This window comes from Thalassophryne amazonica, chromosome 11, assembly GCF_902500255.1.
Source record: "Thalassophryne amazonica chromosome 11, fThaAma1.1, whole genome shotgun sequence".
NCBI classification, from domain to species: Eukaryota; Metazoa; Chordata; class Actinopteri; order Batrachoidiformes; family Batrachoididae; genus Thalassophryne; species Thalassophryne amazonica.
In genome coordinates, this window is record NC_047113.1 from 15,965,704 (window position 1) to 15,981,039 (window position 15,336).

General features: G+C 46.5%; 1 protein-coding gene across 1 annotated transcript; it reads left to right on the plus strand.

Annotated features, from left to right (window-relative positions):
- The first annotated feature begins 14,079 nt into the window (after positions 1–14,079).
- On the plus strand, positions 14,080–14,809 carry LOC117520202 (general transcription factor II-I repeat domain-containing protein 2B-like). The gene has a single exon (XM_034181520.1). It carries the CDS (start codon positions 14,257–14,259, stop codon positions 14,707–14,709), a length of 453 nt encoding a protein of 150 aa, XP_034037411.1. The 5' UTR covers positions 14,080–14,256; the 3' UTR covers positions 14,710–14,809.
- The last annotated feature ends 527 nt before the right edge of the window (positions 14,810–15,336 follow it).

A 15,336-nucleotide genomic window follows, 5' to 3' on the forward strand; every position in this document is an offset into this window, starting at 1 on the left:
ATGTGGGTATTGTCATTTTGATGTTAGACAACATTAGACACCCTCTTTCAGGCGACCCAGTCGGGGCTGATCAGACCCCGACTTGTGTCCCAGCAGCGTTGGCCCACTTCTCGGTTCTTTTGATCTAAATCCACCTAGAAGCTGTCTCTGCAGCCTCTGTCGTGGATCAGATGGGTCGCCTCTTTTCAGGTCCCATGACGCCAAGAAGGGCATAGGTCTTACATAGTGAGCGGGCAGCAAAGCTTTGACATCCCACCTCTACTGGCTCACAGCAGGCTGTCCAGCCTCTCCTCCATCAATCATGGTATTTGAGCCTCTTCTGCTCATTGGCCTTTTCCAGTTTGTTGCTCCTCCTGCAGTTCAATGATAAGTTTCTATTTAAATTCCTAGGCTTATTTTCAAATATAATACACTTAGTCTTACCAAAATGAAGCCACAATTTATTAGAATCAAACAAATATTTAAAATTTAATCATTCCCTCTCCATCCTTTCCAAAAGCTGTTCCAAATTGTCCCCACTACTGAACACAGTCGTGTCATCAGCAAACAAAATACAACGCACAGACTTTGACACCAAACCTATATCGTTAACATAGAACAAAAACAACAACGGCCCCAGGACTGACCCTTGGGGCACCCCACATGTGATCCTCAACAATTTTGAATTTGTCCCTCCAAAATGAACACACTGATACCTGTTTGATAAATAACTGGTTAACCAATCAAGTGCTAATCCTCTAAAGCCGTACTTCTGTAATTTGTCCAACAATAAAGAATGATCTATGGTATCAAATGCTTTCTGTCAATCAAAGAAAACCCCTACAATATATTGCTTCATCTCTATTGCATTTGTAACTTGCTCAATAAAGTCAATTATAGCCAGTGAAGTAGTGCGACTTTTTCTAAAACCATACTGCTGTTCACTAAGTATATGATGTTTGGATATAAAATCATTCACCCTCTTTACAAATATTTTTTCCAGAATTTTAGAAAACTGTGATAACAAAGAAATTGGCCTATAATTTGAAAAGACATGCTTGTCACCAGATTTAAACAAAGGTATTACCTTAGCTATTTTTATTTTAGAAGGGAATTTCCCAGTCATTAGTGACAAATTGTAAATATAACTTAAAGGTTTAATAATACAATGAATAATATTTTGGATCAAAAACATACTAAAGTTAATCCTTGTCAGTTGATTTTTTTCCCCTTTAATTTATAAACAATGTTGATCATTTCATTTTCATCTACTTCTTTAATGTACATTGAATCCAAAACAGAATTAATTAATTTACAGTTGTCCATAGAATGTGTTTTAGAAGATATAACTGAATTTGATAAATTTTTACCCACATTAACAAAATAATTATTGAAATGATCTGCAATAACTTTATTGTTTTTTACAGTTTTATCAGAACCTGTATAAAAATAAGTTGGATAATCTTTAACTATTTTCCTCTTGTTAATAATTTCATTTAATATCTTCCAGGTGCCAGTGATGTTGGTTTTATTTTTAACCAATAAGTCACAATAATATTGCTTCTTACATAATCGCATAATATTTGTTAATTTATTTTTATATATCTTGTATTTACTTTCAGCCTCCTTAGTTCTAAATTTTATAAACTGCTTATACAAAAGATTTTTCTTTTTGCATGCATTCTGGAGTCCCTTTGTAACCCGTTTGTCAGTTTTTTGAGCAGTTTTACTTAATGGCACCAAGGGACAATATCTATCACATAAATTCAAAACAATGGTGACAAAAGATTCATATGATTTGTCGATGTCATCATTGTAAATATCACACCAATCCTGCTGCATTAAGGCCCTTCTAAAATTTTCAAGGGTAACTTCAGTTAATTTTCTTTTGATATGTACAGAGTCTTTCTGGTCATATCCATCAACCATTATGGGGGAGCAGATGGTCTAGTGGTTAAGCACTGGGCTTGAGACCAGAGGATCCCCAGTTCAAAACCCAGCCAGACCGGAAAATCACTAAGGGCCCTTGGGCAAGGTCCTTAATCCCCTAGTTCCACCTGGTGTGTAGTGAGTGCCTTGCATGGCAGCACCCTGACATCGATGTGTGTGTTTGTGTGAATGGGTGAATATGAGGCATAATTGTAAAGCGTTTTGAGCTTCTGATGCAGATGAAAAAGCGCTGTATAAATGCAGTCCATTTACCGTCTATGGAGGTAGGAACTGATCTTTCTTTCTAGGGATATAACCACACCTTAAACCTGCCAGGTAGGCCAGACTTGTCTATTCAAGCTTTTTGATAGTAGCTTGAACTGATGCTGTGTTCTTAAGGCTGCGGTCAAAGACCTTCCCCAGACTTTTGACTGGTTTATCAGTGATAGATGATGGCATTCTCACGTCATTCATGAAGAGTCACGAAATGTATCCACTACTTTCCCTCTCTTAAGGACCATGGACCTGGATTTTGTTGATTTAAAACTCATTGTAGCCCAGCAGATGAGCAGGTCCTGGAGAATCCACCTACATCCAGGCACTGATGTAGTTGTAACCATCAGGTCATCCATAAAGGCTGTGATGGGTTCCTGCCAAATGCCAGCCCCGGACAGGGGGCTTCTGCACTCAGCTGCTTCTACCAATATACTCATGGCAAAGGTGAACAGGACAACTGACATTGTACAGCCATTTATATTCCCTTTTTCAAGATGATGCCAGTTGGATGTTATGCTCCCTGATGTCACTCTCAATTTGAAGTTCCCATAGTAGTTCAGGATGAGGTCCTTGATCTTATAGGACATATGGTGTCAGTCGAGCGTGGTTTCCACCAGCTTGTGGGGGATTGACCCATGTGCTTTGGCTAGGTCCAGCCAAGGCACTACCGGGTCTCTCTTCACTTTGGAAGCTTTTCTAATTAGCTGCATGACCACTCCAGTGTGCTTGAGGTACCCTAGGACTCCAGGAATACCGGCCTTCTGTACTGATGTATCAATGTATTTGTTCTTTAGGAAGACATCTGTCATTCTTCTGGCAAGGATGCTAAAGAAAAGCTTTCCCTCCACACCGAGAAGCGAAATGGGTTGGAACTGCTCAAGCCTGGTTTAGTTGTCCTCCTTAGGTATCCAGATGCCCTCCGCTTGTCTCCACTGGTCTGTGATGATTCCCCTTCGCAAAATCATTCCCAGTGCCTTCCAGAGGATTCTGAGGAGATTTGGACAGTGCTTGTGCACCTTTTAGGGTACTTGGCTGATACCTGGAGCAGAGATGGCTCTGGCTGCTATTACCACCTCAACTTCCTTCCAAGTGGGTTCTGAGGTGTTAAATTCCACCAGAGGGGCTGGCATGTCCAGGAGGGCTTCCTGTGCTTATAGCTCTTCCTCTCTGTCTGGATTACTGTGGGTGTTGTGCAGGAAGTTATTTACTTCCTCCTGGGAGCAATCAAGACGCCCGGTGCATTTCTGTCCTAACAGCTGCTTTGAGAACCTAAAGGGGTTGGTTAAGAAGGAACTACGCTTCCAGGCTCTCTCCAGCCTCCATCTCCTGTGCCATTCAGCTCCATGCAGGGCCTTGAGCTTCTTCCGGATGGTGTATCGGAGCTCAGTTAGAGGTGGCTTTTCCTTTGCCACCGCTTTGCCACTTTAAACTGTTTTGCCAGCATCTGCCACTCTTTCTGTCGCTGGTGGAGCTTGTCTGCCCTATGGTTCTTGACGTAAATGGGCTTACTGGACTTTGGCTCTTTGACACCAAACCTCTCGGCGCCAAAGTTTGTGATAATAGTGGTCTAGTTAAGTCAGTTTAAGTCGGCTTTCCACATCTTCTTTTGCCATTGTATTGATGATCCTAGATATATCTTCATCAAACTGTTTCCACAGCCCATGCTGCTTTGCTTGAGGCCACTTGAGCTGACGATTCAGGACTACACTGCTAGGAGTTGGAGTATTGAGCTCTTGGAGGTTCTGGGCTCTGTGGGTTGCCTCCGGGCCTGGCTCCTCCTCCGTCTCACCAGGCATTAATACTGTGAGTTGTGTTACGGTGTCCTAATTTAATATAATTTAATGTTTCTAACTGTGAAATAAAAGAAAATAATGTTATTTGGACACATTGGGCCTCATGTATCAAAGTTGCGCACTTGTGGTGTAAATTTACGGTATAAATTTGAAGTACACCAAAGTTGCCGTGACATGTATCTAGCAGTGCGCACCTGCCCATTTCTGGCGTATGCCTGATGTGACCTTGATAAATGCGGCGGGTGAAAACAATCGTAATTATAATAAACACGCCCATAAATATTCAGACTCCTTGTTGTGTGGGCTGCTGAAGAGGAGGCACTGCTGGCCCACCACCACCAGATGGCGCCCTGCTTGGAGTGCGGGCTTCAAGCACGAGAGGGCGTCAGAACTACTGGGAGTGACAGCTGTCACACATCATCAACACCAGCTGTCACTCATCAACCATATCCTCCATAAAAGCCGGACTGCAACTCCACCTCCCCGCCAAGAAATCAGCTACCACTCAGGTAACTTCTCTGCTGCATCGTTAATAAACAAAAGTCTGATCTCATTTAGAGCCGTTTTCCTGCGACGTGTCCTTATCTGCTGCATTGGCGTTTGGTGTGGACTGCGAAGGCTTCGCCTCACACCCCAACCAGATAAGTGGTTTTCCAGGAGCTGTACGAGTGTGTTACTGGAGGTGGAGGTTTTCCCTCCTGGAGGAATTAAGCACTGAAAGATTGCTGGGTGTGTATTCACACACCCACCATTAACTGTTTCTGTTTCTGCCAGCAGTACCGGGTGTGACTGCTGAAGACAGTGGCCACCTGGGGCACAGGACTTGGCGGCTCCGGTGTTCTTCAGATCCGTTGGCGGTGGAAACTGTGTGGGATCCAGCTCTTCTCTGGCCAGACGTCTTCTATTTTTGAGTCTGCCCACACATCACCTTGTGTATGATTGACCATCCTCATCCTCTGTTATTGTCTGTATTTTGTTGTGCGATTCACAACATTAAATTGTTACTTTTTGGCTTATCCATTGTCCGTTCATTAACGCCCCCTGTTGTGGGTCCGTGTCACTACACTTTCACAACAGGATTTCTCGGCCAGCGTCATGGATCCCGAGGGGCGTCAACCATCGCTTGGACAGCCAATGGAAGAGCGAGGTGCACAGACGTCAGCAGGAGGCGTGTTAGGTGAGCTGCAGCAAATCTTAACCGCTTTCACTGCTCGGTTGGACTTAGTCACCGAGCGGAACATGATTCTCAAGGATGGAGGCTCTCACCGCCCAGGTGGAAGCGCAGGCTCAGGGCGCTGTTGCAGCACCTCCTCCTGCTGACCGGAGGCCTAAAACAGACATTCCGCTGGTCGTTCAACGAACCCCCCCACTGTCCCCTGAAGCATACATAAGCCCTCCGGAGCCGTACGGAGGCTGTGTCGAGACGTGCGCGGACTTCTTAATGCAGTGCTCGCTCGTCTTTTCACAGCGTCCCGTCATGTACACGTCAGACGCTAGCCGGGTGGCTTACGTTACAAATTAGCTTCGAGGAGAGGCACGCGCCTGGGCTACGGCACTCTGGGAGCAGAATTCACGGCTCCTAATGTCATACGCTGGGTTTGTGAGGGAGTTCAGACAAGTGTTCGACCACCCTCATAGAGGCGAGACCGCTTCAAGAGTGCTGCTGTCGATAAGACAGGGGTGCCGGAGCGCAGCTAAGTATGCAGTCGACTTCCGCATCGCGGCAGCGCTAGCCGGCTGGAATGCTGTTGCGCTCCGCGCTGCCTTTGTAAACAGACTGTCTCTGGTCCTTAAGGAGCACCTGGTGGCGAAGGACGAGCCGCGGGATTTAGACGGGCTTATTGACCTGGTTATATGGTTGGACAACCGATTAACAGAACACCGACGGGAGCGAGATGAAGGGCGTGGTCAGGCACAAGCCGTCCCTCTTCCTCCCGGATCCGAAAGGGAGCCGTCTTCCCCACGCTCCACAGCCAGGGCACTCCACGTGACGACAGCTCCCCCTGCTGCCGTTGCTATGGAAATGAGCAGGGCCAAAAGGCGATCGGATCAGAGACAAAGGAGGCTGGTCCGTGGGGAGTGTTTTCTCTGCAGTTCAACTGAGCACACGCAGAAAAACTGCCCCAAACGGTCAAAACAGCAGCACTCATCCTTAGAGACTGGGCTAAGGGTGGGTCATAATACCCACACGGGGAAACCCCGTAAATCTGCACGAATCCCAGTCACAATCCTAAGTGAAGATTTAACCCTTCACGCCCCAGCACTAGTAGACACGGGGTCGGAAGGGAATCTGCTGGACAGCAGATGGGCAAAGGAAGTAGGGCTCCCTCTGGTGGCTCTGCCTTCACCTTTGAAGGTACAGGCACTAGATGGCACCCTTCTTCCATTAATCACACACCAGACACAGCCCGTGACATTGGTTGTGTCTGGGAATCACAGGGAGGAGATTGTGTTTTATGTAACACCTTCTACCTCCCAAGTGATTTTAGGGTTTCCATGGATGGTGAAGCACAATCCCTGGATTGATTGGCCATCTGGGGTTGTGACGCAGTGGAGCGAAACCTGCCACCGGGAATGTTTAGGATCCTCGGTTCCACCAGGTGTGACAGCTAATGAGGAGGTCAAAGTCCTCCCCAATCTGACGGCGGTGCCGGAGGAGTACCACGATCTTGCTGACGTCTTCAGCAAAGATCTGGCACTCACTCTTCCCCCGCACCGACCGTACGATTGCGCCATCGATTTGATCCCGGGCGCTGAGTACCCATCCAGCAGGCTGTACAACCTCTCACATCCAGAACGAGAATCAATGGAGACCTATATCCGGGACTCCTTAGCTGCCGGGTTGATCCGGAACTCCACCTCCCCGATGGGCGCGGGTTTCTTTTTTGTGGGTAAGAAGGACGGCGGACTCCGTCCATGCATCGATTACAGAGGGCTGAACGAGATTACGGTTCGCAATCGATACCCATTACCTCTGTTGGATTCGGTGTTCACGCCCCTGCATGGAGCCCAAATATTCACCAAACTCCATCTTAGGAATGCGTACCACCTGGTTCGGATCCGAAAGGGAGACGAGTGGAAGATGGCATTTAACACCCCCTTAGGTCACTTTGAGTACCTGGTCATGCCGTTCGGCCTCACAAATGCCCCCGCGATGTTCCAAGCATTGGTTAATGACGTCTTGCGGGACTTCCTGCATCGGTTTTTCTTCGTATATCTAGACGATATACTCATCTTCTCTCCGGACCCTGAGACTCATGTCCAGCATGTACGTCAGGTCCTGCAGCGGTTGTTGGAGAACCGGCTGTTTGTCAAGGGCGAGAAGTGCGAGTTCCACCGTACTTCTTTGTCCTTCCTGGGGTTCATCATCTCCTCCAACTCGGTCACCCCTGACCCGGCCAAGGTTGCGGCGGTGAGAGATTGGCTCCAAACCAACAAGCCGTAGGAAACTGCAACAGTTCCTCGGCTTTGCAAATTTCTACAGGAGGTTCATTAAGGGTTACAGTCAGGTAGTTAGCCCCCTGACTGCCCTGAACTCCACTAAAGTCCCCTTCACCTGGTTGGATCGGTGCAAAGCCGCGTTTAGGGAGTTGAAACGCCGGTTCTCGACTGCACCAGTTCTGGTGCAGCCTGATCCTAATCGCCAGTTTATAGTTGAAGTGGATGCCTCTGACTCAGGGATAGGAGCCATGCTGTCCCAGAGCAGGGAGTCCGATAAGGTTCTCCACCCTTGTGCCTATTTTTCCCGCAGGTTGACCCCGGCTGAAAGGAATTATGACGTCAGCAATCGGGAACTCCTGGCGGTGAAGGAGGCTCTTGAGGAGTGGAGACACCTGTTGGAGGGAGCGACGGTGCCCTTCACGGTTTTCACAGACCATTGGAACCTGGAGTACATCCGGACCGCCAAGCGGCTGAACCCCAGGCAAGCCCGCTGGTCACTGTTCTTCAGGCGCTTTGACTTCCAGATCACATACCGCCCCGGGACCAAGAACCAACGATCGGATGCCCTGTCCCGGGTGCACGAAGAGGAAGCCAAGGCCGAGTTGTCGGACCCAACAGAGACCATCATCCCCAAGTCCACTGTCGAGGCCACCCTCACCTGGGACGTGGAGAAGACCATCCGGGAGGCCCTGGCACGGAACCCGGACCCGGGGACCGGCCCGAGGAACAAACTGTATGTCCCACCAGAGGCCAGAGCTGCGGTTTTGGACTTCTGTCACGGTTCCAAGCTCTTCTGTCATCCAGGGGTGCGCAGAACCGTGGCAGTGGTCCAGCAGCGCTTCTGGTGGGCGTCTATGGAAGCCGACGTCCGGGATTATGTCCAGGCCTGTACCACCTGTGCCAAGGGCAAGGCTGACCACAAAAGGACTTCGGGCCTCCTCCAGCCTCTACCGGTGCCTCATCGCCCCTGGTCCCACATCGGCCTGGACTTCATCACGGGCCTCCCGCCGTCCCAGGGCAACACCACCATCCTCACAATAGTGGACCGGTTCTCCAAGGCGGCCCACTTCGTGGCCCTCCCGAAGCTCCCGACGGCCCAGGAGATGGCAGACCTCCTGGTCCACCAAGTCGTGCGTCTGCATGGGATACCATCGGACATCGTCTTGGATCGTGGCCCTCAGTTCTCTTCCCAAGTCTGGAGGAGTTTCTGTAGGGAACTGGGGGCCACCGTGAGTCTCTCATCCGGGTACCACCCTCAGACAAATGGACAGGCAGAGCGGGCTAACCAGGAGCTGGAGCAGGCCCTCCGCTGTGTGACCTCCGCGTACCCGATGGCCTGGAGCAACCATCTGGCCTGGATCAAGTACGCCCACAACAGCCAAGTTTTGTCTGCCACCGGCCTCTCCCCGTTTGAGGTGTGTTTGGGGTACCAGCTCCCATTGTTCCTGCTCGTGGAGGGAGAGGTCGGTGTGCCCTCATTCCAGGCCCACCTCAGGAGGTGCCGCTGGGTGTGGCGGACTGCCCGTTCTGCCCTGTTGAAGGCCCGGACGAGGGCCAAGGCCCATGCAGATCACCGGCATTCCGTGAAGAGGAGCTTCATCCTGGACCCGGCCCTCCTGGCCGATTTCTTCAACCGTCACCCGGACAAGCCTGTTTGGGCGCCAGGAGGCGCCCGTTGGGGGGGGGGGTCCTGTTGTGTGGGCCGCTGAAGAGGAGGTACTGCTGGCCCACCACCACCAGATGGCGCCCTGCTTGGAGTGCGGGCTTCAAGCACAAGAGGGCGTCGGAACTACTGGGAGTGACAGCTGTCACACATCATCAACACCAGCTGTCACTCATCAACCACATCCTCCATAAAAGCCGGACTGCAACTCCACCTCCCCACCGAGAAATCAGCTACCAATCAGGTAACTTCTCTGCAGCATCGTTAACAAACAAAAGTCTGATCTCATTTACAGCCGTTTTCCTGCGATGTGTCCTTATCTGCTGCATTGGCGTTTGGTGTGGACTGCGACGGCTTCGCCTCACACCCCAACCAGATAAGTGGTTTTCCAGGAGCTGTACGAGTGTGTTACTGGAGGTGGAGGTTTTCCCTCCTGGAGGAATTAAGCACTGAAAGATTGCTGGGTGTGTATTCACACACCCACCATTAACTGTTTCTGTTTCTGCCAGCAGTACCGGGTCTGACTGCTGAAGACAGTGGCCACCTGGGGCGCAGGACTTGGCGGCTCCGGTGTTCTTCAGATCCGTTGGTGGTGGAAACTGTGTAGGATCCGGCTCTTCTCTGGCCAGACGTCTTCTATCTTTGAGCCTGCCCACACATCACCTTGTGTATGATTGACCATCCTCATCCTCTGTTATTGTCTGTATTTCGTTGTGCGATTCACAACATTAAATTGTTATTTTTGGCTTATCCATTGTCCGTTCATTAACGCCCCCTTTTGTGGGTCAGTGTCACTACACTTTCACAACACTCCTCTTCAGACACACCCTCATTTTACGACATGGAAGCCAGGAAGAAGGCAAAGAAAAAGAACTCCACCAATCAGGACGCGTGCCAATAGAGCGTCAAAAGCGGCAGTCGTATCAATTGTTTTGTAGTATGATCAAAAAAGTGTTACAGTGGTGCCTCGTTTATCCCGGGAGTTACGTTCTAAAAATAGCCCGTAATACGCAAAATCCGCGACGTAGTCAGCATTATTTTTTTTATAATTATTATAGACGTTTTAAAGCTGTAAAACCCCTCACTACACACTTTATACACTTTCTCAATCAGGCATGAATATTTTCTCACTTTTCTCTCGTGTGTAAACACTCTCAAAGTTCAAACCTCAGTAGAAAAATAAGACCAACCTGTTTTCAGGCCCAAACATTTGTTTGAGAAATAAAAATAGAACGTTTTCCTATAAGTAATTATGATGGTTTTTAGAAGTAACGAATTTAATTTTAACGTTCAACGTACGAGGTTGGACACATAAGAAATTAATAATAGTGACTGACCAGTATTTCATCAGTTCCTCTGATCGCGCCTCTTCGTCCTGGCGCCGTGCCTTTTTCCACCGAGTCAAACCTTGCTGCAGGTGTCTTTTTCTGAGTGAAGAACACAGTTATGGGTAGTTGTTGGTGCTCTTTTTTCTTCTGGGCGAGAAGATTCTTATAAACAGACACGCAGACCACAATGCAATGTAAAAAAAAGTATGCAAAACTGGACTAAAAAAATCCACGAAACTACGAGGCCGCGAAAGGTGAACCGCGTTATAGCGAGGGACCACTGTATTCTCTTTTCACATGTCAATAATACTTGACATGTGGATATTTGCTAGCTCAATTAATAAGACACGCCTAATTTTTCAGATTTCTTTATTTTTAAAATTTATTTATTTTATTTTAACAAACGAATGGAGAAGACAAAACCTGATTGCAGCACGGGCGAAGGGAATGACAACACTACAGTTGTAATGATCAATTTCATTGTCTAAAACGATCACACCACATAAAGTTAAGCTCAGTGCTGCTCTGGCTCCAGGCTCTGGAGAAAAAGGCGAGCAGCGCTTTCTTTGTGGTCAGCGCTGTGGCCACGGATTGTGCTCGATAGACCAACAATCCCACAAAAGCGGGATTTGTATTAATTATTATGTAGTATAATCAAGAAAGTGTTATTTATGTAACATATGCATTGAATTGTATAATGGCACTGTTTATCATGTTGATCATTTACATTTTTATGTGGATTCCAGTGCTGGTTCATTTTGGCGTATAATTTACACCACCTCTTGACCTGGTGTATATTTTCAGCGCACCGTACGCCAACGACCACATTGATAAATATCAAGTAGCGCAGCCATTTTGGCGTACACCGCATATACGCTCAAATATCGCCGTACGCAACGTTGATACATGAGGCCCAGCGCGATCATGTGCAACCAATGTCTGTATTTAAGCCATGTTTCCTTTTTCACCCTGTGTATTCACACATGAACAGAGTGGATTTCAATACCTCCCTACTTGCCTGGCAGGCGATGGGGGATAATAAAGCACAATAATTAGTTTTGATAGCAGTGGTGCAAGTCAGCTGAAATTTTGCACACGTTTGTACGAAGCTCATCAGTACAGTGTCACCAGGACCCATCTGTCGGTGTCATGTGATTTATTTCAGCTTCAGCTGTTTCCTCCCAGTGCAACCATCAAACTCGTCAATGTGCCAGTGCACATCATTAATCCCACAGACCTCGAGTTGTGGTGGAACTGATGACAAGAACAAAGAGCAGTCACTTCAGTCGGCCAAAGACAGACACTTGCTTAACTGTCATCAGTACAAGAAATTTACTATTCTGTACATTCCACCAGAACGCCTTGTTTTTAATGCTGTTAACATCTTTTAGGCCGTTCTTACATATATCTTTGTTTATAGGGTCACTTTGCAACTATTTTGCAAAGAGACTATCTGGCTAATAAACTGTCATTTTGAAAGAACTGTTAGATTTTCTTTTCCCTCTTCTTCAAACACAACTTTCCAATACAAAAATTCCACCTAACCCTACTCACTTCAGTTGCTTTGACACAAGTATTCTGAATAATAATAATAATAATAATAATAATAATAATAATAATAATAATAAAATGCTCTGATAGTTCAGTATTTATGAAAAACTGAAACTAAGCTCAAGATTTTGCTGTTGAGTCTGACCACTATATAAAACTGGGGTCCCCATGAGGAAAATTATTATGGTGCCCACAGTAATTAACCAACTATGGTAAATGGTAAATGGACTGCATTTATATACCGCTTTTCCATCTGCATCAGACACTCAAAGCGCTTTACAAATAATGCCTCACATTCACCCCGATGTGGGGGTGCTGCCATACAAGGAGCTCACTACACACCGGGAGCAGTAGGGGATTAAAGACCTTTCCCAAGGGTCCTTAGTGATTTTCCAGTCAGGCTGGGATTTGAACTGAGGATCTTCTGGTCTCAAGCCCAACGCCTTAACCACTAGACCACATGTGTCAAATTCAAGGCCCGCAAGTGCTTAATTGGTTGTAAAAAACAGGTTGTCTTAAAATAGGTGTGTTGCTTTAAATCGTGTTTTGACCATAAACTACATTTCCCACAATACATGGTGATTATGTTACCCACTGACGGCCAGAAGCCCTCTGGTGACAGCATCCCACCACTACATCGCAGTGTCCACAAGTGAGATTCATCAGATTGAGAAATATCCACAAATTATCCACAAATGTCCAGGAAGCAGAAGATTGATGCAGATGGAAGGCAGTTTCATGAAAGATGGGAAAGCGAATATATGTTTGTGCTTCAGGGAGAAAAACCGGTATGTCTTGTGTGTTATGAGGCGGTGTCGGTCATCAAAGAGTACAATCTACATCGGCATTTTGAGACCAAACACGGAGCTAAGTATGCTGAAGTTAGCCTTCAAGAAAAACAACAAATTGCAAAAGAATTAAAAGGCAAACTGCGATCACAACAGAATGTGTTCACAAAAGCCACCACCAAAAATGATGCGGCAGTGAAAGCTAGCTTTATTGTGGCTGAAGAAATCGCTCACGCTTCAAAGTCTTTTTCGGAGGGTGCCTTTTTGAAGCAGTGCATGCTGAAGATGTGTGAGCAGGTGTGCCCCGGCCAGACAGAGACATTTAAAAATGTCAGCTTGTCAAGAAACACCATCACGGAGCGAGTCAAGGAGCTAGCAGGAAACCTGTCAACACAGACGGTGCGCGTTGCTTTATCAAAATTTTTTCTGGACCTGTGAGGAATATCCGAGTGGACACTATTCGAGAAATTAAGCTGGTTTTCTGTGAAAAGTTTAACGGCTGATGAGAGATTATGGGGTGTTTCTGTCGGTGTAAGGACTTCCCACTGTTCTCTGACGACTTACTGCGTCAACAGAGCCTGAAATGTGGAAGTTTTCAACTTGAAACGGCGAGACGCTGCCGTCTCGAAGCGCAGATCGCCGTCAGGCGCCGTGGACCATCCTTAAAGCGACACTACCAGACCAAAATCTCTCATCAGCCGTTAAAATTTTTTACCGAAAACCAGCTGAATTTATTGAATGGTGTCCACTCAGTTGTGCCTTACAGTTTTGAAAAATTTTTTATCAAACAAAGCAACAGTCTCTGAGCCATTCCTAAACAATGAAAAAAATCGACGAGCGGGTGGACGACTCCTCACTCAAAGACTGCCCACAGGCGAATGACGTAACCGACAGGCGTGAAAAAACTCTCGCATGCCCACGAGGGTTCAAGCATGTCTGATGTAATCACACGTGATTCAAATCCATATGGTTTTTGAAAAAAATAATAAGGTCGGATACTTTTCTAATAGACCTCGTATAATGACAACAGTCACGAAAACAGTGAACTTCATTCGGGTGCGTGGCCTGAATCACTGCCAGTTCCAGCCGTTCTTGCAGGAGATGGGCTCGGAGCACGAAGACGTGCCGTACCACAAAGAAGTGCGGTGGCTGAGTAGGAGCAAAATCCTCAAATGATTTTTTTGAGCTTAGGAAAGTTATTGCTGTTTTCATGCAGAATAAAGGAAAACCCGTGTCTCAACTGGCTGATCCAAACTGGCTGAGTGATTTTGCTATGTTATGTGATATAACTGACCATCTTGCCCAACTGAATAAGAGGCTGCAAGGACGCAAACAAATGATCACGCGGATGTCGGACATGATCACGTTTCCAGCGTAAACTTGACCTATGGAAGTGCCAAGTGGAACAGGGCAATCTTGCCCACTTTTCTGTTTGTCAAAACATTTCAGCCTCAGTTCCCGGTGTTTTTTTTTCATGTACCAGGTTGGCTACCAAACTGAGCCAGTTAATGAATGAGTTTGATCGGCGCTTCTCTGACTTCAGAGCACAGCACTCGAGCTTTGCCATCTGTTCCAGTCCTTTCACCACCGATGTCAGCAGTGTGCCCCATCACCTTCAAATGGAGTTAATCGAGCTTCAAAGTGACAGTGGCCTGAGAGCAAAGTTCCAGGATGCTGAAATCGAGGACTTTTACCGTCTTCTGCCCCCTGGTGTGATGCCACAGCTTCAACTTCATGCTGCCCGTGTTCTGTCTATGTTTGGGAGCACCTATCTGTGCGAACACATGTTTTCAATAATGAATCTGAACAAAACCAAGCACAGATCACGCATCACTGATGACAACCTCCACACTGTTTTACGGATTGCCACAGCACAAGAGCTAAAACCAGACATTGACACACTGACCAAAGGAAAAGGTGTCAGACATCTGGCCAGAAAACAGATAGGTAAGCATTTTTAAAAACCTAATTAAAATATATGGTATTAAAATGTATTTCAACCAAGAATAAAATAGTTAAACTGAGTGCAATTTAATGATTGTGCTTGCATTTTGTTTTGTGTTTGTTGCTTTCAGAACACGATGAATGGATGAGGATGGTGGAGAGGGGATCCACTTGGTGTGTTCAAGGACAGGCAGTATATACTCATCATTTTCAACTCATAGTTGTGAATTGAGACAACCCGTATTTTGTTATTTTCAGTTTATTACATATACTACCTTATCTGTAGCAATGCATTTGTTGTTTACAGGTTTATGTGTTTATGCAGACAAATGTTTACTCCTGCAAGGCTGTGTTCAGCCATTTATTTTTGTAAAATGTTACATCTGTCACACATGTTCTTAGCATCTGGTTGGTTGTATTATTAATTTTTATATTATTCTGACCCTCTCAACTGTGTCCAAAATGTTTTATTATTGTTATTTAAATGTTTATTTACTTGAATAGTTTGATCATTGATCAGTGGAGTAATGTGGGTTTCTTAACCTGCCAAATATGGGATTTTAAGGATTATTGTTAACAGAGCAACAAGCAAACACATTTTTGCATTTATGCAAATGTATATCTAATATTTGTAACTTCAATAA

Coding starts and splice junctions, on each gene's coding strand:
- LOC117520202 (XM_034181520.1), top strand. CDS start 14,257: ATGAATGAGTTTGATCGGCGCTTCTCTGACTTCAGAGCACAGCACTCG.